Source organism: Idiotropiscis lumnitzeri, chromosome 15, assembly GCF_059441095.1.
Source record: "Idiotropiscis lumnitzeri isolate Australia: NSW breed Sydney's pygmy pipehorse chromosome 15, RoL_Ilum_1.0, whole genome shotgun sequence".
In the NCBI taxonomy this organism is placed as follows: Eukaryota; Metazoa; Chordata; class Actinopteri; order Syngnathiformes; family Syngnathidae; genus Idiotropiscis; species Idiotropiscis lumnitzeri.
The window spans coordinates 12,227,352-12,250,393 of NC_142405.1; the positions used below are offsets into that span (position 1 = coordinate 12,227,352).

General features: G+C 41.0%; 4 protein-coding genes across 9 annotated transcripts in view; 2 read left to right on the forward strand and 2 right to left on the reverse strand.

The window, feature by feature from the left end:
* Positions 1-7,464, forward strand: part of tnrc6a (trinucleotide repeat containing adaptor 6A) — a 39,213-nt gene extending 31,749 nt beyond the window's left edge. For all 5 annotated transcript variants that reach the window (XM_088316364.1, XM_088316365.1, XM_088316367.1 and 2 more), the window contains one exon: positions 53-7,464. In XM_088316364.1, the coding sequence (XP_088172490.1) occupies positions 53-401 (349 nt within the window). In that variant the 3' untranslated portion in view covers positions 402-7,464. The remainder of the gene's footprint in view (positions 1-52) is intronic.
* Positions 7,465-8,434: 970 nt separating this feature from the next.
* Positions 8,435-10,579, reverse strand: ndufab1b (NADH:ubiquinone oxidoreductase subunit AB1b). 2 transcript variants are annotated; one of them, XM_088317179.1, is made up of 5 exons: positions 10,354-10,579; positions 9,069-9,185; positions 8,909-8,996; positions 8,736-8,852; positions 8,435-8,657 (listed from the first exon to the last, which is right to left on the reverse strand). In XM_088317179.1, exons 1-4 carry the CDS (start codon positions 10,522-10,524, stop codon positions 8,761-8,763), a joined length of 468 nt encoding a protein of 155 aa, XP_088173305.1. In that variant the 5' UTR covers positions 10,525-10,579; the 3' UTR covers positions 8,435-8,657; positions 8,736-8,760. The 2 variants fall into 2 exon arrangements, with proteins under 2 accessions (XP_088173305.1, XP_088173304.1); XM_088317178.1 differs by having other exon boundaries at positions 8,740-8,852; positions 10,354-10,578.
* A 355-nt stretch (positions 10,580-10,934) lies between these two features.
* Positions 10,935-14,142, forward strand: dctn5 (dynactin 5). The gene is made up of 6 exons (XM_088316960.1): positions 10,935-11,101; positions 11,246-11,314; positions 11,411-11,529; positions 12,675-12,786; positions 13,406-13,508; positions 13,609-14,142. The coding sequence occupies exons 1-6, from the start codon at positions 11,054-11,056 to the stop codon at positions 13,704-13,706; spliced, it is 549 nt and encodes a 182-aa protein (XP_088173086.1). The 5' UTR covers positions 10,935-11,053; the 3' UTR covers positions 13,707-14,142.
* Positions 14,143-14,569: 427 nt separating this feature from the next.
* Positions 14,570-21,920, reverse strand: hapstr1a (HUWE1 associated protein modifying stress responses a). The gene is made up of 5 exons (XM_088316959.1): positions 21,525-21,920; positions 20,431-20,511; positions 18,828-18,895; positions 18,501-18,711; positions 14,570-16,980 (listed from the first exon to the last, which is right to left on the reverse strand). Exons 1-5 carry the CDS (start codon positions 21,718-21,720, stop codon positions 16,661-16,663), a joined length of 876 nt encoding a protein of 291 aa, XP_088173085.1. The 5' UTR covers positions 21,721-21,920; the 3' UTR covers positions 14,570-16,660.
* Positions 21,921-23,042: the final 1,122 nt, after the last annotated feature.

The window sequence follows — 23,042 nt, forward strand, 5'->3', positions numbered from 1 at the left end:
TAAGTCAATATGTCCTCCAATTGGCACTCACACTCCTTGCGCTTGTGTGCAGGTGTGTTTTGGGGAACACGACTATTCTGGCCAAGTTCGCCAGCGAGGAGGAAATCAGCCGCTTCTTTGCACAAGGGCAGTCATTGGCCACTCCCTCCTCGGGCTGGCAGGCCATTGGCTCGTCTCAGAGCAGAATGGATCAGGCCCACCCTTTTCCCGGCCGCGCCGCCGAGCCCAGCCAATGGAACAGCGGCGATCTCCACGGCTCCTCCCTCTGGGGCGGGCCCAATTATTCCAGTAGCCTGTGGGGGAGCCCCAGCGGCACGGAGGTGGGAAGGATTGGCAGCCCTTCGCCAATCAGCTCCTTCCTCCCGGTGGATCACCTGGCGGGCGCCGGGGACTCCATGTGAGCGGGCGTCGGCAAGGGTCAGTGGCGAATTGTCAATAATCAGCAGAATGAAAGCAAAAGAAGTGGCACTACTCACTTATGACAAGATGACAAACAAAACGGGGTCCCCCCCTGTGGAAAACAAGTTACGTTTCTCTCTCTGCACATATGTCCACTTTGTTTTAGCCCAAAAACATATCAGTCGGAATACTTGAATCCTGCAGGCCAATTCTATAATGTGAACGGATGGATATTTGCTTCCAGGTAGTGCTCTTTCACACCGAAAAAAGCTTCAATCGAGCTCATTTTTATATATACATATATATATTTGTTTCATTCGTCATGTTTATTTGAATTCCAATTCTTTTTTTCTTTTTTTTGCTGACAATGTTGGAGTAAGAGCTTTTTAAACTTTGCACTGAATGTGTTTTTTTTCCTCAGTATATATTTAATCTGCAATATAGAGGGAGCAGCCAGTTTTTCCAGTGTAGCTGTTTACTCATTGAGGTCCTTACCGTGTATGCGTGGCCGTAATGTGTGTGTGCGTGCGTGCGTGCGTGTGTGTTTGCGCGCTCCTTTCTTGCCTTGGCACGCCTACCTTACTGCGTTGTCGTGGAGTTCAAGATCAACAGATAAATTCAAAAAGAAGAGAAGCTAATTCGGGAGGATTATCTGGGGATAGTTCAAAAAGAGAAAAAAAAAAAAGTATTGCACCAATGTTTGTTTGAAAACTAAAGAACGTTGAGCTCTGCAGTGCAAAGGACTGTAGCCGCAGCTGGGACTAGCATGCCCCAGCTCCCCTAATGTCGGGTCCGGGGCCTATCTAGCAAGCCCACCCTCGAGCCCCAAAGTGGGCAAGGGTGGGAACAGCACTTTGAGAATAGGCTTTCAATATTTTGGAGGTGCCACACTGCAACCTCTTGTTTACAAGACTTAGGAGGCGGAACGTGTGTTCATCCTTCATTAAAGAGAAGATGGAGTAAAATAGAAAATGCTCATAAAAAAAATATATATATGTAAAAATGTGAAAAAAAAATCTAAAACATTTATAAAAGATACAAAAAAAAAAATTAAAAAATCTTATCGAGGATGAAGATGATGCTTTGTAACTCTGGGAATTCGGATCAGTGTTTTTGGCCATGGTGTTGGTTATTTGAATTATTCCTCTTTGTCTGTTAAATAACCAGCAATGGTTCTCAGGAAATTAAGCCAGTTCCCCCCCTCCCCGCCTCCCTTATAGTTGATTTAAATAAAATAAAATTTAAAAAAAAACAACTACTACTCCTCCTTGTAGGAAAGGAAAATCCAACTTCTAGCACTGAAAACTATGTATGATAATAAATAATATGGTCTGTAAGTTTCTTTTCTCTGCCAAATAACTGCTTTAAGCTGGAGAAGCTCAACACACTGCTTTCAATATGCTGTCTTTTGAGGGTTGGGGGGGGTCCAAGTGTGTGTGTGCGTGTGGGAGAGAGAATGTTTGTGTGTTTGTGTGTGTCTCCTCCACTCCACCCATGTTAAAATCAACAGTGGGAGGAGTGTTAATGTTGTATAAACCAAGAGAAAGGCGAAACTGTATCTATGCATACTGTAGCTTCTCACGGCCTACTGAGAGGTGTTTTTTTTTTCCTCCCTTCCTTTCGCGTCTGACAAGTTTTAAATGTTTCATTCAGTACGACGACTTTATAAACGACATTTAGCTCTCATTGCCACAAAGTGTTTTTGTTTTTTTTTTTGTTTTTTTTGGGGAAAGATAAAAAAGGATAGAAGTGACTTGTTTTTTTAAAACAGTGAAGCAAAAGTCGTCCACATTTCATTGCCTTGATCCCAAATGTGTCCGCAGATGCAACAAGTCAAGTGGCTTCTACCTGTTTACAAATGGAATATGATTGTATTGTTGTGCTTTGTTCGGGCTTCACGATATTGGAAAAAAAAACAAAATGCGATATGGATGTTGACTTTCATTCTGTCGAGATTATTGCGATATATATTTAACATGTACCTAAACAAATGACATTTTTATCTAATGATATTTTTTTTCATCATGCGGCAAAATAAGCAAGCCCAATGTGTTCTTAGCTCAATAATTGTAATTCCCCTACATGATGTCCAACTATTGGGTGGTGATGCGCATTTAAGGTTGCATCAGACTGGTCAAATTCCGATAAAATAATACAATTCCATAAGAAAATGACTGCATGTCTTTGCGATATGCGTATTGCATAGGCCATTATCGCAATATTGATATTTGTATTTGATTATATTGTGCAGTGCTAGTAGGGGGGGGGCATCTTAACCTGATCAATAATGTGTGAATGTGTGTCCATGTTAATAGATGTTCCCTCTTAGCTGTCATCGTGTAGCTCCCATGATGCTCACCTTTTATTTTATTGTTTTTTTTGTTTGGGTGCGGGGTGGGCCTTTACAAAAAAGCTTCCGAGTGCACATGAGCGTTAGCGAAGCCATGGACCTTAAACTCTTTGGTGTGTGTGCCACTCCAGGTTTTTATTTGACAAGTGTGACACGTTGGCTTTAGTTTTGAAGCCGAATAGTGACTATTTAACAATGAGTATTAGCCACAAGTGTGCGTGTGTGTGTGTGCGCGCGCCGCAGTATTGAACTGCTTTACCAAATAATTCAATCAAAAATATTAGCTTACTTAATTCCACATGTTTTTGCTTAAACTTTTTTGTGGGTCTTGTTCGACACATTTTCTCAAGAGGAACATCTGAACTTTTCTTTTGTGATTAACTTAACTGACATGTTTAAGTGAGGAGCCTTGGATTTTGCACTTGGTGGATTGTAAGAAGTCGCGTGAGCGCAGAGCAAAGCCGTTCGGAAAGAGGCGGCAAGCTGGTGATGATGGCGCTGAACTTTGTTGAAGATGTCTGCGTGTGTGTATGTCTTAGTTTATAGTGACAGGGTATGTTGTGTGTGTATTGTGAATGGAAAGTGGGTGGTTTGCTGGCTCCATTGAGGATGCAGCAAGTTGTCGGGTGTCCTTGCTACCTTCCTGTTAGACCTGTCCACTATAACACAGGCAAAGAGTTGCATTCAACTACTTGTTGCGGTCCAGTGAAACGCATGTGCTGTCCATCTGCTTACCCGCACGTCAACATTGTTCACTCCAAAATTTAGTGCACGTTCTAAAGTGAACCTGACATAGGGCCTTGAGACAAAATTCACAATTTCTGCCCCCCCCCCCCCACCCCCAAAAAAATTCTAATGGCCAATGTGGCGGCAAAGCACTGTTTTTGTCCAAGTGTAACTCCCCAACTTACTGACATGGTTCCCCTGCACCAAAATGATGACTAAGCATTATTTTTGTCTAAAAGAAACGTGAACTCCCGCTAAAGTTTTTGACACCAAAATGACACAAGATGGTCGATGGCATTATTTTTGTTTAAATGAAACTCAGGTCACGTCAGTGGAATTACTTGACATCAAGATAAAAATTGTAGGCACCGGTTGAAGTGGGCATCAAACTGGTGGGCCATCGTGTTAATCAGCACCCAATAATTGCGATTATTCAGAGCAATATTGCGATTACGATTCGATTAGCGTTTTTGTATTTTACACGTTAAAATGCTACTGTTTGTAAAATACATATTAAGGAGTATTAATGACGAGCCAATCAGTATGTCAGTCAAGGCTGTAGCGCTGTCTGTCTTCATTGTGCACTACGTGACTCGCTGCCGCTCAGTTCGGCAAGCGAGACGGACAAAAACAATCGCGGACAGTAATATATCTCACAATACATTACTCTGTTATCCGTTTCTGCTTCGACTTGCTTTTTTATATACTCTTTAACTTTTCCTTTACATTTGTCTCTCATTTCCTCGCTCGCCAATGCAGCATATCCGCTCATCTCCTCCTGCAATCTTCCTCACGCATGCACGCGCACACCCACACGTCACACACAAGCTTGTCACAATGCTCGCAAAACTACGATTGTGAGTCCGTTTCGTTTCAGACAAAGAATTTGATAAATATTATAATACAAATCACTAATGTCTCCATTTGATAAAGTATGAGGCGTTCTCCTCTGGCGATTATATTGTATTCGTTTTTGAGGGGGCTAGAAAAACTAGTATATTCACCATTGCTTGTATCAGACATGCACGATTACAATTTACAATGTTGCCATTTGTGCTGAAAAGCTGCTCTGAAAGTGAGTTTATCACCGGTACGCACAAATACTTGGGAGATAGTTTTCCGATGACACTTTTTTTTCAAAACGTGAATGCTACTGTTAGCGATCTTAGCGTAGCACGTGAATGACCGCTAGTCGTTGCCTCCCCTTTATCTGTTTATTTCGAATCTGTTTGACAGGATTCATACTCAAATCGGTCGTGCTGTTTTAAACGTTGAAATGCGTTGGTCGTGTTGCCTCTGGATCTGATGCGTTTTTTTTTTTTTTTTATGCGTTTCATTTTTGCCGAATCTGCCGTACGTCCAAATAATGGACATACCGCCCGTCTATAGCACGAGCATCTCCCTCTCCTTATCTACGGCGACAGAAGTTTCAGGTGCACGCGTAATGTGTTATTGTCGGACTGCGCTAACTGTTGGCACCGGAGCGCAGACTAACGCGTGTTAGCCAACTACACTAATTGGCCAGCGCTATTAAGACCCGAGCATCGACAATTCTGGTTGGTTAATTCATCTGTCACTCAAACACCGAAGGTTGGGGGGAGAGGAAAAAATAAAAAACCTCAGTCATGTCGATTAGATTCCGATTTATCGTGCAGCCCTAGCACCCAATAAGCAGCCCAGTTTCTGAGGTCACAAAATGAGCATGATATAGCTGCGAACACAAAAAATGTTAAAATCCCATATGATGTCTGCTGCTCCGTTTTTAATGTGGGGATAAAAAAAAAACAAATACATTTAGACATGCATGCTTTTCATTGGACAGTGACGCATTGCTCATGTTGGCGTACTGTAGTAAACAGCAAGTTGTCAAGGCAACAGATTGGCACAGGGACAGCTTGGGGGGGGTGGACGCTAGGTCAGAAGGTTGTTTCTTGTGATTGGCTGTCGTCTTCTGTGACGAACTGCTTGACCTTCCCCTTGTCTGATCTTGGATCAGCCTGCTCGAGCTCCCACTCGCTATTCTTTCTCATCACTGATCCTGCATCAGCTAAGCAGGCTTTCCTTTGATCATTTCATCTGCAGACTCCAGACTAACTATATCACCATGCTTCTGCCTGATTCTTAGTTTTCAGTTCCTCCTCCTAGGCCTTCTCGGATAGACAACTTGCTCAACAAATCTGTTGTAAGGAGGAGGGAGGGTTAGGTTGTTTGTGACAGGTTGCCGCAAACATCGACATACTATTCATAAACGTTTGTTATAGAACCATTTATTACCACAGACATTCTTTGCCAATTTGTGCCTCCTACAAAATGGCGCCAAAGTTTTGGAAAGCCAATTTTGAGGAGCAACGCTAGCTAGCCGCCTTCCTGCAGCATGACTGCATTTTTTTTTTTTTTGTTCTGTCGTCGAGAAGGGACGAGCAACATGCTCACGTTACTGTTTGGCTGCATTAGTTGATTTCCATCTTTGTGCTGGGAATTTGTCAAGATGATGCCAACGGGAGGTGGTAGCAGGAAGGAAAGGGACAGGGGACTGTTTTGTGAGCGTGCGCGTGTATGTGTGTATTTAAGAAGCAAGACGGCGTGGAATGCTTGAAGCTGAGTTTTGCGACAAAGATGATGTAAGGAAAACCTTATTCAAAGTGAGCGAGACCCACCTTGAGCACTGTACAATCTCCAGGGCTGCCCAGCATTTTCCCAAGATGGATGGAGAGAGGGAGGGACGTGGGCGGGCGGGAAGCTGGCAGGTGATACTTTACTACTTTTTACTATTTAAGAATAATGTGACTATGTTCTCCTCTTGACTGAACTCTTCTGTGAGCAAACACCCAGTGGCAATTATTCTCGATCAAAAATGCTTGACACACACAAGAATGACGCCCCCCCCCCCCAAAAAAAAAAGAAAATGAAAACTGTGATTACCTGCTGACTTTTTATGTTTGTCATTTGAGTATAAATATGCGCAAAAAAAAAAACTAAACAAAAAGCTTTAGTCGAACCAGCACAAAGAGGGTGGGTGTCGCTCAGAGAGACTATGCAGTGGAGTGTTGAACCCAGGCTTCCATGTCCAACTTGGGTTTTTGTGTTCTTGAAAATCCCTTAAAAATAAGAAAAAGCATTTAAAAAAGAAAAAAAAAATGACGGTATTCCCAATAATATTCCTCAAACATGTTGTGCCATTGTTGAATCGTACTGCTACTACAAATACTAAACTTTTGAAAAAAGGAAAAAAAAAAAAAAAACTTTACCTAGCAACCGTCGGGCCAGTTGTAGCAGAAAGTGGGTGCTTGCGTGGTCAGGTCCATTCGTTTCTTTTCCCAGTTCGGCAATAGGCTGGTGAAAGTGCAAATTTTACAGGACATGTTTTTTTTTATAGAGATTCTAACAATCCACCGTGTCTAGTTGGATCACCTCTTATGCACATTGCCTTGGGAGACTGTTTTATATATATATATATATATATATATATACTGACAGTGTCTCTAATCACCGAGAGGGCGTCTTCCTCTCCTAGAAAACGACAGGAAGTAACTTTATTTTCAAACGTCTTCCTCGGGTCATCACAGGATTTTATCTTAACTTTTGGGGAAACTGCACTTTTTGAAGGACAATCTTTATTTGGGTATAATGATACATTAATTTAAAAAAGAAAAAAGAAAAAAAGACAAAGTGAGCGAAGTCACCTGATATGACAAGGTATTAAAACCAACTCCAGTGTGCTCTAATATGAATGTCTCCTCTGATGCTGTTTGGTTTCATTTAATATTTTTACTCCTTTTTTTTTTTGTTGCTTGGTTTGTTCAGTATTTTTTTTCCTGAAATTTTAGTGCTCTTAAGAGAATGTGTACTAAAGTGTAGACTTGTAGGTAGTAGGTCTTCTGTTGGCTGTACTCGTATACTGATTACTGTTTGTAACCTCTGGCCCCTTCAGCCAGCATACAAAGCTGTATAACTTGGGTACAACCCTCAATAAAAGACTAACAATCACATTCATGTCTCATCTTCCTTTATGCTCCATTAAACAGGCACAGCTCCAGATTTTTTTTCTTCCTCTCCAGATTTAAGGGTTGCTTGAGTGATACGTAGGGGGGCTGAAGAAAAAAAATATTTCTGTATTTTAGAATATCAAATAAAATGTTGGAAGGGCTTAACTAGCGCCATGCAGATTTTTGACAAGGCTAAAACTAAAAACTTTATTTATCTGGGAAATACAAACATGAAGCCACTGCATGGGTCATTATCATAATGTGGCCTCATAGAGCGGGCCTCATTGGACTCACTAATTTAAGTATCTGAGATAAAGAAATTTTGAGGCCATATTGTCCTGGTATTTGTGCAAATGTTTCAGACAATGTTAAAATTGTTAGCATCTTATTGGACATTTTGTAGTATCTTTATCTTTTAATATTAATTCACCTTTATTTGATGCACTTCATTCCAGGTTATTTGGCACAAGTTTAAAGCTTGATTTTCATATTAACGGCAAAGTCTCCCCCCAAAATTTATTTGTAATGTTTTATGCACCTTTAAGAGTCTAAACAGAGGATTCTGATTATCTTTGTGGAATATGAGTTCAGCAGGAAAATATGTTTATAGCCATTTCAGGGGGCAGCCACAACCAATCACGAGTCACTTATTTTCTGAAGTTGTGCAATGATTGGTCTTCATCTGAGCAACTGATGTCATTTTCAGGAGACAGAAATGACAAAATAGCCGCCCTCCGAGATGGATAAACACGGGTGGATTTTATGCTTCACTCATATTCCACAAACAATATTGATCAGAATGCCATGTTTTGAGTAATGGAATTGTCTAGAACATTCTTGCAAATAACATTTCGGGATTGACTTCCCCTTTAAATATGCATTTTATTTTTACAAAACAAATGTAGGTATTGTATTGTGATAATTGTCCCTCACTAATGTAGGCAACTGAACAATGCTTAAAAAAAAAAAATGCTTTACGCGGAGACAATATCTTTATTGATCAACTCGGAAGAAGTTATACAAATGTGTGGAGGGGAAAGCAAAGACATTTTATTTGAGCTGTTCATTTAAATACAAACGCAAGACGCTTCAGCAGGAGCAGATGCTGACAACACCACGAATAAAGAAGCGCCAACTGTGAGGATGTGGACAAATCATTTGGTGTCATCTTCCTGTAGAGGTTGGATGGTGTGACACTGCATAAACAAAAAGAAGAATAAAAGTAAAAATATTGGGGGGGTTCTACAGTCATGAGTGTCCCATGAGAGACTTACTTGCCTTGTTTATTTTTTCCTTTTTCTATTCATAAACATCTTTCTTGTCTGCGATGTACTGTACGATCTCAGAGGGAGTCATCAACTTCTCGCCGTCTGCGTCGGGAATCTCAAAGCCTGCAGAGGTAACAAATTAATGAAAACCAACAGCAAGGAAGGACAAAGTCACTCACCGAACTCATCCTCCATGGCCATAATGATCTCCACCTGGTCCAGGCTGTCCAAACCCAACTCTTTCATAAAGTGGGAGGACGTCTGCAGCTGAGGGGGATTCACAGGTGCTATATTTTACTAACTGATGCATTGTTTCCCAGTGTGTAGATTTAAGCTCACCTTTTCGGGGTTAATCTTGTCATAGAGCTTGAGAACGTACATGACGCGGTCTTTGATGGTCTCTAGAGTGAGTGGCGGCAGGTCGCCATATTGCCGGCACAGCACGCCTGAGGAGGCCTAGAAGCGAGGAGGGAGAGAGCTCAATCAACACTAACATAAGCAGATGTTTACCTTAAACAATGCAGTACTCTTTTTCTGATTGGGTCGCAACAAAGACAGATGTCTTTTTTCTCTGCTCCTCTCTTGCCCTCACCTTTCCCTGCTTGGGGGGTCTGGTCTCGTTGCAGTCTTTTTGTCAAAATTATCACACCAACCTCCCACTGCAGTTTTCTTCCAAAAATCAAAAGCTTCCGCTTTATCGGAAGTGGGCAAGGTGCCAGTCATGTTTGAAGATGTCAACATCAAGACTCATGCGATGAGTAAATTCATGCAGGTATGAATAGAACTGAGACACTTCACATACTGGATACCAACGAGGAGAATTTAACTTCTCACCTCAAATAATTGATCACCAATTGATACCCAGTGAGAGTCCAGTGAAAGACTTAAACTGACTAAAATTATTGACAGCCTGTGCCCAAAATAATTATTATTCTCCACTCTTATCCCCTGGATGTTGACGAAGCAGGACCCCCCCCCCCCCCTCAGTTAAATTCTTGTTCAAAACTTTGCAAATTGGCATTCCCATTATTCTACAGGGAAAGCTGATTTGAGATTAATCTGTTTTGAAAAACACGTGCTCACCCAAAAAAATAAAGTTGCATCTCAAGGCACAAATTAAACGCATACTGCTATGTTCCCCCCCACCACTTCTGAAATTATTCAAATATATGACTGCTGAACATTTGTGTAGCACTTTTCGAAACATTACATGCTGCTTCACAATCAAAACAGTCGATTTACAAAATCAAATGGAACATCTTATACTATTTCATATTGTAATAGTTTTTAACACAGAGACAGTAGTGCATTACCTTGATTTAAAGCAGCACAGGAATACGACCATAACATGTGAACATTAATCATCTATACCACCTTATGAGTTGCATCTAGAAAATGCATCTCAACTTTGTTAGCAAGCTAGCCAACCTGACGTGTTATCAAACGCAAGTCGTACATATTGTACATTTTGATAAACTATTCAAAGCATGACAAGTCGACCCAAAAACTTGTTATCCAGCATTAATTTCCCCATGCTCTGGTAACGCAATCGATTTTGAAAGGCATTGGTAGGTCACGGCGACACACGCTAGGCCAAAGCAGCTCAATGATCGGGGACACTCACAGGGCTCTGGCCGAGCCACCGCGTCCTCCGGTTGGCTGCGGCGAAGGAAAGCGGTCGGAGAGCGGCTGCCGCGGGGACTGGGGCGGCTCTCACTATCAGGTTAGCGGACAAAAGCCGCAGCGAAGGTCGGGCGAGAGAGCGGACACACTGGTGCAGGGCACGGGACGCCATGACGGAGAAAGTCGGCAGGTACCCAACATGCACTGCGAGAAAGAAGACGAACCAAGGGCTTACCAGTGCGCATGTGCGATCCAATTTTTGGATTTAATTTTTTTTAAGAGGCTAAAATATATTTGTATCTAAATTTATTTTCGCAATACCTTTTGTAAATAGTAAAATGTACTGCTAAAAAATAGATAAAAAAGAATCACTTACATTTGCAGGTCTGTTCAATTGCAGACAAAAGTAATCAAACTCCAGTTACATAGACTTGATTAGTGCGATAAAGTATATTAATAATTCGTTGAGAATCACAAATCAATGTAAGTAAAAATATTTCGTAAAAAAATAAAGCATTGACAACATGATAACAAGAATATTCCATTCGTGTGGTGAAATCAATCGATAATACTTTATTTTACTCGTACAGTCTGGTCATGTATCCAATCAGATCCAATCGAGCATATTAAAAGAATACAACAAATGCTTCACATTTGCCTTTTGTTTATTGTCCATTAAATAGCTCGTCGGTTTCTCAGCCATGGAGTTGCCTGAAATATTCTACAACAAAGCGGAGTATATTGAAACGGTAATGTATTCTTTTTAGACGCTGTTAGCTAGTATGCTATGTGGCTAACGAGTCGGACAGGGCGTTGGACCACTATGGTTACGTTAACTTGAGCGAGAATCACGCATCTATCGATATTAATGTTATACTTATTCTTAATTTCAGGCGTCTGGCAACAAGGTTAGCAGACAATCGGTACTCTGCGGAAGTCAAAACATCGTACTTAATGGCAAAGTAAGTTCAAGTATACGAAGGGAAGATTTGTGCTTTATTTTCATGTCTGAATTTATTATTTTAAATGTCTTTTTTTATGTGTTATCTCTCCTCCAGACCATCGTCATGAATGACTGCATCATCAGGGGAGACCTGGCGAATGTCCGGGTGGGCAGACATTGTGTGATCAAAAGCAGGAGTGTCATTCGTCCACCTTTCAAGAAGTTCAGCAAAGGGTATTTGTATTTTTATTCGTATGATACTTAATGCGCTTAGATACTTCCTGAACAGTTGCAGGTGTGTATATGGTGTCGACATGTCAGGTGGGGTACATCCTGGTCGCCAGCAGATTGCAAGGCCCATAATAACAACAACAATAATGATAATAATAAAAAATAATAATTTTACATATATATATATATATATATATATATATATATATATATATATATATATATATATATATATATATATATATATATATATATATATATATATATATATATATATATATATATTAGTATTCAAGAATCCAAGAAAGCTATTAGAACAGTCTTTTAATTAAATATACTTCATATTTGGTGATTTTGGTCCAAGATATTATTCAAGTAAATATCTGTTATAAGCTTTGCAAAAAATAGTAGTTGAAAAATGTAATTAATCACAATTAATCATGGATTTTTTGTGATTAATTAGTTTAAAAAAATAATCACCTGGCAGCACAAAAAAGTACATATATATATATATATATATATATATATATATATATATATATATATATATATATATATATATATATATATATATATATATATATATATATATATATATATATATATATATGTATATATAAATATAAATAAATAAAACCTTGACACTCAAATCCATTCCTAATGACCATTTTAGAGTCTTCTGTGAAGCTAACATTCATGTTTTTTGCAATGTGAGGATAAATCAGAGAACAAGAAAACCCACGCTAGCATGGGGAGAACAAAAAACAGCACAGGAAGGCTGTGTGAGATTTGAGCACTGAACCTCTGAACTGTGGGGCAGAAGCGCTAAGCGCTGTCTTAAGCATGTTCCATGTTTATTAATTTTTATTATGCAGCATAGTTTCAAGACCGACCTGTGAAAATAAGCATGGTGACATTTGTTTTTCTACTTGTACTTTAAGTTGTGGCGAATGACTTGGGAACAACACGACCAATTGCTTCTTGAACCTTGTCATGTAAGCGTGTGTAGTAGTCTTTAAAAAAACGGATTGACATTTTTCAAAGGCTATTTTTGAAAAACACATGTTCTTTGTTGTTCTATAAAAGTAGCTTGTGACTCGGCAAAAATAGCAAAATGCAATGTTTTATTTTCTATACCTCGCTCACAGAGTGGCGTTCTTCCCCCTGCACATCGGCGACCACGTGTTCATCGAAGAGGATTGCGTGGTGAATGCAGCCCAGATCGGATCCTACGTCCACATTGGCAAGAACTGCATCATTGTGAGTTTGCACGCAGAGTCATAACAGAGGCTCACCCGCTCTAGTCGGTCACATGCAAGTCATGATGAGACCAGAAGTTACACTTTATTTTTAGTTGTAGAATCACTACACGATACTCAGTCAAGATATAATTTGAATACAGTCATGGTTGTGTATGACAAAAAAAAGTGAAAACAAGCTGTTAAATGTTGTCAAATCACTCAGCAGTGCTTAGAAAATCCCGATAAAAACTAAAACTTTTATTTGGGGTTGATCCGAGGCACTTAAACTGCTTTCAGGTACGTGCTGACTCCTATTGAACATATCTGCACGCAGCTTCATCCGCCGGTTATAAGAGTATGTCCACATTCGTGCAACTGATAAATAGCTTACAGATGATTTGATTTTGAAAAAACTGCACATGCACAAGCAGTTAATTCTCCACTTAACATCCACGAACCACCCACGCTCATCTTAGCGCCTCCCCGTCATACAGAGATTTTAGTCTCGCAGTCGAGATGCATCACTTGAGCAATACTTCCTTGACACCAATAATTAGATGCTTACAGAGTCATTGTGTGGGTATAACTGAAAGAGCACAAAAAACAAAATAATAAAGAGTTTGTCATGTCGATGTCAGGGTCGTCGCTGTGTGCTGAAAGACTGCTGCAGAATCTTAGACAACACTGCTCTTCCTCCGGAGACAGTGGTGCCACCTTTTACGGTCTTTTCAGGATGCCCAGGTCTCATGAGCACACGCTTACCTTCATGAATATATGTATATATGTGTTTGTTTTATTTATGTATTTATTATTTATTTATTTAAATGTGTATTCCTTTCAGGTTTGTTTTCGGGGGAGCTTCCAGAGTGCACACAGGACCTAATGATCGATGTCACTAAGAGCTACTACCAGAAGTTTCTTCCCCTCAGCCAGATATAAGACCCGTCTGCTACCAACGCCTTTTCCATTTCATCCTTCTTTTCTTTTGTATAAGGTCCAGTTTGCTGTCTGCAGCGACCAGCAGAGCTTCTGTGCTGATGGGGAAAAAAAACTGTTAAGACACAGTTTAAGAATACATATGAAAGATTTCTTTACCCTTGATTATGTATCATAAAGTAATTTTATGTCGCAGAGAGAGGGGGAGGAAAAGGCATCTTTTTAAGGAACTTGTCACGTGCAGCCTATCAGTGAGGAAGTCAGACAATACTAACTTGGACCAAAACTGTCTTGGAAGATACACATTGTTAATTTTTTGTCTAGGATGCATCATTGCAGTGCATTTTGGTGCTGTCATTGTCTTGAGCAAGAGACAGCATCTTATCCACTCCTAGAAATGCCTGGTATGCTCTTGCTAGATTAAATTATATTGAAGGAATTTGTGCACTTATGTATTCCTCTCACATCTGTCTACCAATTGTGAGGTGCAGGGTTCAAATCAGCTTGGGCCTTCCCGTGTGGAGTTGCCATGGTCTCCCGGTGGTTATGTGGACATACATTGGAGGGTTGATTGTTGTTGCATTATAAAATGATTGTTTGATTACAAATATATATATTACAAATATATAGTCAACTGGGAGGAAATGCACAAGTTTTACTCTGGCCCCATCTAGTGGTCAGATGTAGAACTGCGAACAATTGAATTTCACTGGTACCCAGAACTTGTCAATGCATCATCGACTCAAGAGTCATGATTAGGTTTTTATCTTGGGCTATAACTACTGACATTTAATAGTTTCGAAAGTCAGGCCCACTTTCCAAATTCTCAAAACAATATACTTGCTTCAATGACTCATTCCAGCCTATTTGCAACTCAATTGTTTTATTTCAGCTTTACAATGTGAACCACATATATCATACCAACAATTAAATGTTAAGTATATAGATTCGCCATTTATTAGCTTTTTTTTTTGACAATTATGTATGAAGAAAGAGCTGATAATAATGTTGGCTTCAAAGACGTGGCTCGTCTGCCTGTATAGAAAATGACAAAAAAAACAGAGTTGGGATTCAATTCCAAATGCTTCTGTTTTAAATTGTAGCTCTTCTCCTCACATGCACGTCACGCAATGTTCCCTGAAACAGCTGTGACGTGCAACCACTACCACGATGCCTTTCAGTCAAAAGTGCTGCAGATGCGAGTGAGTGTTAAACCACAGAGGAGAGTTAAAAGTGTGGAAAATGAAAGCTATGCAATTCATCCGAAAATGCATGATTTTTTTTTTTAAACAATAGAAACAAGCTGACAAAAAAAAATCTCCTTTCACCATAGTGTGTCACTTTCAAGCAGGGGGTGAGTAACCTACGGGCCTCAAGAGAGTTGGATCTAGCCCGCCATGCAATTTTAAAACAAATTAAGCCTCGGAGGGACTGCTATAAAATCCAGAAAACATTTAACCAACAAATGCTCACAATATAAAAAAACATTTTAGTTTTTTTTCTCTCACAAATTTAACAAGACCCTTTGAGGACTGACTAAAAGGCTCCCCACCTGTGATTGAGACCAAAACTTCCAATGATTGTTTTACTTTGAGGGAAAGGTCCTATATTTCATAATAATAATAATAATCCTTCCTATGATAAATTAAAATTACGGTACTCTTTCCCAAAAACATGTACATTATCAAACAGCCCAAAACAACCCTTCACATGTGGTCAGACGCTCTGTAGTCAAATGAAATCCTACTTTTCATTGTTTTTGCAACAAAAATGAGAGACAGTCAATTATAAAACAAGCCAGCAATCATGCAGCAATATGAGAGCCAAAGTAAATCACGTTTGAAGTTTCAACAAATCTGGCCTGCAGTTTGCCAGCTTCCATGTTGTCAAGATGTCACGTGGCTCACTTCAAGTGACTCCAACACAGTAGAGCCTGACTGGAAATGAATGCGTGATTAAATATCTTAGGGGTTTCTTTTCAAAATGTGACTAATTTTAGAAATTATTTAAAAAAACAACACCAAACTTGAGCCAATGTGACATTAGAGCCTCTGAAAGCCATCGTCTTGCATGTCATATGCTAATAAGATCAAAATATAGCCTGTGAGAGCGCAAATTATTGGATGTCTTGTGAGCACGTCTCAAGTCTGAGGAGAAACTTTTGTGACTCATTAGTGACATATCCTTTTATTCTTACAGCACCGGTTTTCTCACATGAAGTTAAACTTTTTGTGGAAACAAAAGACGAGGACGAGATAACTAGAAGCGAGTGTTCAGCCGCGTATGATTGGCAGAGCGCTCGCCGGCGTCCGCGTTCGAACAGGCAGAGGCAACAACTGCAATGCAATGGAAGAGCCGATTTTGTTTGCATGGAACCTTAAGTGCAAAAAGCCTTATTGCAACTCATCGGAAAAGTCGCACAATCACATGGAAGAGCAGCTGCTTTTTAGAATACGACTGCGAAAACGGGGTTGGCGAGAGGATGCATCTTGAAAATCCTCAACAAATACTAGAATAACAAAAAAAAAAAGGCGTGAAACTTTCATTTGGCTATCACTGTTGAAAACAGTGAAAATAATGGTTAACACTGATGGTAAAAGAAGAGCAAGTGGTTGAAGCATCGGAAGAACAGGGCGAAATTCAAGTGGGGACTGTTAAGTATGCAGCGAGTAACAGAAAGAAGTGTTTGACGTCCTCTGTGACACCGCACTTCCTATTAAGGTGGTGGGTGGGGCTGGGGCTGGGGGTAATAAGGGCACAAATGTGTCAAGAATCAAGTGGCTTTAGCACAGTGCGTCATCAACGACGGGACAACTGCCTGGATCCCTCCAACATGGTGGAGCGGGTGCAAGCGCGCGCACGCATGCACACACGCGTGCGCGCTGATTTGATAAGAGGAAGGGAGACCACGAGATCCGCCTTCTTAATGGAAAGCTTCGTGGCGTCTTCGGGGCAGTTCAAATCATCCGGTTGCGTTTGTGAGTGGGCGAGTCTGTGATGACGTCACTGCATTGGGTGGAGTTTCGTTTCCTGGCCGCGCCGCCCCCCCCGGCCGACGCCGAGCCGGAAGAGTCCAGGTGCAGCGCCATCTCCTCAGAGATGAAAGTGTTCAGGTCCACGTCCAGGACGCCGTTGCGTCGGCCGCGGCACAGCGCCCCCGAGCCTGAAGAAGCCCCTCCGCCGGTCCCGCCTCCATTGCTGCTACTCCCGCTTACGTGCGTGGGAGACCCCGGGGGGCCCGAGCGCACACTTATGCTCGCCATGGCGCCGCTCAGACCTGGACACCAAACAACACAGGTTAGCAGGAAGTACCACCACAATTAATAACATTCAAATACAGTCATGTAACATTTCCGTCCCAAACAAGGTGGATGTTTTATCACTAAAAAGTATCACTAATAATAAATAATAATAATTATAATTATTATTATTATCGTAATTAATATTGTATTATTTTCGCCACCGTAACATTATGCACATTTTTAACATTAACACTGCACTTGCATATCAGAAAAGAAAAAAACGGCTAGTGAGGTCAAAATTACAATAAATATTTGCATGAAACACACCACATTGCGTCGCATGACAACCCATTCTTACGCCACGTGGCCTTTGTGTGGGTTGGAAACGAGAACAATGAAGTAAGCGTGACCATGCATTTCCTCACGCGCTATCAAAGTAGTTTGTGGTCAGTTTTGTAGTTTCCTTTATTTTGACATTTGTGTGACAATGAAGAGGTGAGGTACAGCTGTAATGCAAATCATTTTGTTTATCCTGGCACTGTTCATTTCGATTCAAATGACTTCTTATTAGACTTAAACACAGAACGGCTGAGCATTCTATGTACATTTTGTGATCAGCTGAATGTTTTTAATTCGCCAATAGATCATCGACATCATTGATCGGCCCCGCAAAATGTTACATTACAGCTGCAGTGTTTCCCCACATATACATTTACCTGTGATGGGCCACCACAATTTAAATTTTGGCCGCTGCTAAAATATCTTGGTGCTACCTGTCTGTATGTAATAGCCGTGCAAACTTTCATTGCGGCACCGGAAGTCCATCTGCAGCTGATGTGGTTCTTGAGTGTGTCCGATAATATCAGAATTGCTTTCCTTTGTGATACAGTGCTTCCAATAACTGAAGTATCATTACATTTGTTTGAGAATCAATGGTAGTGGTATCAAAGGCATCGACAGCTCAAACCTGCACCCCAGTCCAGCAGGCGTCATCACTTCCACAGCACAGTCGATTCTGTTTTTGTTATCTGTGCTTACATTCGCTTAGAAACACCAAATCAACAACAGCAGTTCCACCCTCTAAAAGCATAATTTATAATAATATATAATAATATTGCCTTTATTAGTCCCACAATGGGGAAATTCGAGATTCGAACCCAGGCCTCCTGGGGAGACTGGGTCCTGAACGCGGCGCCTTAGACCACTCGGCCATCCTGGCAGCCAATTTAGGACGATATATAGAGATATTCTTGCTCACAGCCCAGGAGGAGGGCCATCCCCCGTCCCTACTGGGCCACAGTGAACTCACCTTATCTCTGAACCACATGTGGAGAGACCTTTTCTCTCACAAGTACACACTTGCGTGTATACGAGGCCACCGTTTAAACATGTTGCATCAGACTGCGAACCTAATTGGTCTAATTTAAGACAGCTTCATCTTTGGTGACAGCCTGAATATCAATAAGGGGCATTTTGATATTTCAACCACCAGAGGAGTGAGCCTTTCAGACTCATTTGAAATCAAAATGCCACTGATGAGGATGATGTTGCTTACCGTGCAGCGCGATGGCCTCCCTGAAGGGCTGGAGGTCGGCTTCGACAGACGAGCCGGTCTCAACCGGCGAGTTAGCCCGGCTGGGGGCCACCATGGCCAGCCTTGTGTTGGCCCTGCTACTCCGGTGAGGAGGCGCTTTGCCACACAGGAAGCTGATAAGATCCTCCCTGCGGATGGTTCTCCGGCGCTTTTTTACCCAGGCCAACATGTCCTACAATGTGGAGCACAAGCATGCTAATCAGCGGCTTTATTCAGCCATTCATGTTTTCTTAAAATCCATCAAGCTACGAGAATTTCATCTTAACATAACGCTAACACATGGCCAACCTTATTACGCCGCTGGTGTCCTATCTGGATGCCCCTGTCGAAGCTTCGCTGATGGGCCTCAACGCTCTCTATGACGATTAAAACAAAAACATAAAAATGATAAGATAACAGTCACATCATTAACAATCTAATTAAAAGAAAATCAAATTAAAAACATGCTTCTAGATGCTTTTATGAAAGTACTACAAGACAATATGTTGAGATCTCCATACACAGACTATACAGAACAAAGAGTCCAGTGCAATGTCATTCTTAGTGCGTCACAGCATTTGTGTAGCTGAAGCTGGTGAATTCCAAACATTGTAACAAAGAGTATAAGACTGTAGCATTGTTATTAGCCATCAATAGAAAGAACATGCCATTCACCAACATACTGAAGGTCATCCGGCCCACAAGTGGTGTCCTTCCTTTTAGGGGGCGAATACAGTCAAGTCTGTCAGGACTTGGTTTGGGATAGTACATTAAGATCCATTTTGGGCCATAAAATTATTAGACATGGTTGTTTGAAATAGATCAAACAGAACCTCCCATGTCGAACAGTTTGCCAATCTGACAATTTGGAATTCATTCAATTCAGTGAGCGGCGACAAGATTGACTCCACAAGTGTTTTGGATTGTGTCACTGACTATGTAGTACTTGCCTCAAATAAGTGCCATGTAGGTGGTGTGCGTCCAAAAAAGACGCCCATTTGCTTCAATTAATGTGCATTTTACCCCAAAAATTGATGCCACCGCGTACTAGTTAGCCCTATGGACAACATGAGTAGCCCATGAGTCTGTTCCGAAAATAGCTCACCAGTGATGGGACTTATGAAAAATTAAAACAAGACAATGACATCATCAACAAATTTAAGAAGAGTAATTGCTCGACTTAATATTGTCCAAATTCTCTGATATCTGTACTCCTTCTTGAAAGTTGTTTCTGTGTTTAATTACAGGAAAATAAAGCAAAAACATTGGTAAGCACATCCATCCCTCACACGTGATATTGCTTAATTGTTATTTAGCTGTTTTTTGAGCAGTAAAGAAATCTAAATAAACAACTATTATTGGCAGCTAAACAATCGGTGAAAAAATGTTTTCTAATACACTTTGATGCTAAATCAAACTTGATAGAGTAATTAATTCTAAAAACATTCGAGAGTGATAGCTCTAATTGTACCGTCAGAATCGAATACAGGGTCGTGCGTAAATGGAATTTACACTGGTGGTTAGCACCTCCACCTCATAGAAGCTCAGGTCTGTGTGGACTTTATATGTTCTCCCCGCGCAGTTTTCTCCAGGTAACCGCCACTTATTCCCACATTCCCAAAACATCCATAGTAGGTAAAATGAAGACTCAAAATTGTCTAAAGGTGTGTATAATGCGAGTTTACATTATTTATGTATATGTACCCTGCTAATAGCAATCCAGATCTCATATTTAAAGCCACCTGAAATCAGTTCTTGCTCAACTTAATGAGAAAACTTGCTATAAGAAATTTAAGTGTGGATGAATGTAGACTAGCTGTATGTGAATGCTACTCACGCTGCATTGTATTGTTTTTATGTTATGCCTTTAAGGTCTTCAGCAAAACTGTTAGAATGGGAGTGCTACTGGTACCTTTGTACAGGTTGGTGACTGCTGTAGCAGCGTTCTGAAATGGCACCCAAAGTGACAGGCCCTGCTGATGACATACTCGATCTGTGGGAGAGATACAAGACGATGAATGGGGGGTCATTTGGGGGATCCAGATATGACAACATAAGGCCAAACAGCAGCTAAACATCCAAGAAGCACAGCAGGTCTCGATGAGGCCATTTTATCCTGGGTGTACAAAGTCACTGGCACCAAAATAATCAGCAGGCGAGTTTGGCAGCGAAGAAAGGAGACGCACACCAGCTGAAGTGTCCTTTCAGCAGTAAAGTTGCAAGGCAATGTCAAACATATGTCGGTGGACACAACACGCTCTAAAAATAATGATATCAACCGTCACCAGGACCAGACAGTCGTGGCTGGCCCAAGACAAACCAAATTTCATACAGGCAACTAATAATATTCACGCCATTTTGTGATTGGAACGCTGGCTAAGCTACACGTTGCCTCGATAAGTGTCCACTCAGCAGCTGACCGGGTGTCTAAATGCGAGCATGTGTGCTGTGCCGATTAACTTTCGTCGCCATTAATCGAGACGTGGAATGTAACGGTGAGGAAAACAGATGGTAACATTGACAGTTCCACAAACTGTCAGCTGGTAATGTCGCGTAGATACGATTGTTGTTACCATCGCCATTTTGTAACTAGCTTGGCTAATGACGGGTTAGCAAAATGCTCCAACATCGAGTCAGCAAACTAGTTTATTGACACACTACACCATTTGCTTATTTTAATTTTTGTTGTTGTTTTTCAAACGGACATTATTACATTTCTCTAAGAAGCTACACGAGGCTCTTTCACAGTCTCCCAACTTATGGCCATCAATCAAGTTCATAGTTCACCTAAACGTCTGACACAAGTTAACATAAATTCTGCACAGCTCAGTCAGTTGTGCAAGTTCCTCTGTACACTAGCCGAGTCCATTAGAGTCCGATCAATGTGTCCAAATGTCAGTAAGGCTGAGCTAAGTTGCTAATCAACAAGCTAAAGGGTCGACTGACGGTGTAGCCACACTGTCATCATGCTAACAAGCAGGCACACAAGAAAGCGACGGCTTCAACCTTTGTATAACTGTGCCACGGCGGTGGCAGAGTTCTGAAAAAGATGCCATAGTTTATCCTGGTCGTTGTCGGCCTCCTCCTCGCTCGGCTCCCTCTGCTCCGCCTCAGCCAAACACTGCCGCTCCCATTTTGAGAACCAGTGCTCGGGTCCGTGCTCCTGGATTTCAGAGTCTCCGTCTTCCTTCTTCTCCTCCATGAATACACGAAAGAACTTGCAGAAACCTTAATTGTAAGAGTTTAAGGTTGGCGTGTGGCTGATATATCGAACTGGGTAAGAATATTTGAGGAGAATATAGCGAATTGACTACTTCGCACTCGATTGTGCTCTACGGTGCCACGACCATATCCGAAGCTATGCTTAGCCAACTATTTTCTGAGTTGCCGACGTCAGGGATATATACAATCGTAAGCTACCTTGTTGTTCGCTTAGTCCCGCCCCCGAGGTCGTAAACCTGACGGTGATTGGCTAAAGGAAAGATAAGAGGCGGGCTTTATCTTCAGAGTCACAAGTCCATTGCGTTTCCGACTTGCCCTTCACTCTGTTGCCACAAAAGAACCTCCGTGAAATTTCCCCATTTCGAAAGCTTGCAAGAGAGCGCAAGCTTCTTCAAACTACAATGCCATACGTAAATACTGTTACAAATGAATTGATAATGTTTCTAAATATACGTATTTTGGAACCTTTCCTTGTGTTTTCTTGAATATTCAATGAACAATCCACTTTGTTTGATAACATTAACCGCTATTATTTACTTTTACCGGAGTTGTCTCGCGCTGAAAATGCAATTTAAAAGCAGTATCTTTATTCATTGTTTTTTATTCTGCACAATAAATGTGTGAACGTACAAAAAAACGTGAAAATATAAACCCTATCCAACAGAAATTGTAAAAACTGTGAAACTCTGTTTTCTTGCTTTTAATGCGTAGTGTATGTATTTGTGAAAACTACGTTTTAATAAACCATTGATGTCTGTTTATACGCATGAAACAGAAAAAAACGAGTGATTTCCTGAGCAATACACAGCACAACGAGGCGGATGGGGTAATACGAGCATGACGTCACACTCAGGTACAGCATACGTTGGGTTTAAGAGTTGCCCTCCTTGACAAGTTCAAAACAAACAAGATCTGCTTCACGAAGATGGCATGGCCCGGCAAGAACGATGGCACGAAGGGTATGCTTTTTTCCCCTCAACCCATTTTAGGGTGTTAATGTATCTTAAGTGTAGGATGAACACCACTTTTCGCCCAAAGTCAGCTGGGATACGCTGAAAAGAATAAGCGGTATATGTTTTTCTCATCATACATGAAGTTAGCAAGGATGCTTCAGATTTTAGATTACAACAAGCTTTCTATATCCCGATGTCAATTCTAATGTTAGTTTATTGCTTAATAACATGTTCCTTTGGGTCTATTAATAGAAACATGAATCAACAGCTATGTGTGGGGATAGCAGCTCAAATTAATCTGATTATTAGTCGTTTTTGTAGTATGTGTCGGTCCCCCGAGTATTTTTTT

What these genes read in the sequence shown, in the direction of transcription:
- ndufab1b (XM_088317179.1), bottom strand. Translation starts at nt 10,524, where the DNA reads ATGGCGTCCCGTGCCCTGCACCAGTGTGTCCGCTCTCTCGCCCGACCT. An exon ending in ACAAGATTAACCCCGAAAAG is followed by an intron (nt 8,997 to 9,068) that starts GTGAGCTTAAAT and finishes AATCCCCCTCAG; the next exon opens with CTGCAGACGTCCTCCCACTT. An exon ending in GGCCATGGAGGATGAGTTCG is followed by an intron (nt 8,853 to 8,908) that starts GTGAGTGACTTT and finishes TTACCTCTGCAG; the next exon opens with GCTTTGAGATTCCCGACGCA.
- dctn5 (XM_088316960.1), top strand. Translation starts at nt 11,054, where the DNA reads ATGGAGTTGCCTGAAATATTCTACAACAAAGCGGAGTATATTGAAACG. An exon ending in TTCAAGAAGTTCAGCAAAGG is followed by an intron (nt 11,530 to 12,674) that starts GTATTTGTATTT and finishes CCTCGCTCACAG; the next exon opens with AGTGGCGTTCTTCCCCCTGC. An exon ending in TTGGCAAGAACTGCATCATT is followed by an intron (nt 12,787 to 13,405) that starts GTGAGTTTGCAC and finishes TGTCGATGTCAG; the next exon opens with GGTCGTCGCTGTGTGCTGAA.
- hapstr1a (XM_088316959.1), bottom strand. Translation starts at nt 21,720, where the DNA reads ATGGAGGAGAAGAAGGAAGACGGAGACTCTGAAATCCAGGAGCACGGA. An exon ending in GACACCAGCGGCGTAATAAG is followed by an intron (nt 18,712 to 18,827) that starts GTTGGCCATGTG and finishes TCCACATTGTAG; the next exon opens with GACATGTTGGCCTGGGTAAA. An exon ending in GGAGGCCATCGCGCTGCACG is followed by an intron (nt 16,981 to 18,500) that starts GTAAGCAACATC and finishes TTTGGTGTCCAG; the next exon opens with GTCTGAGCGGCGCCATGGCG.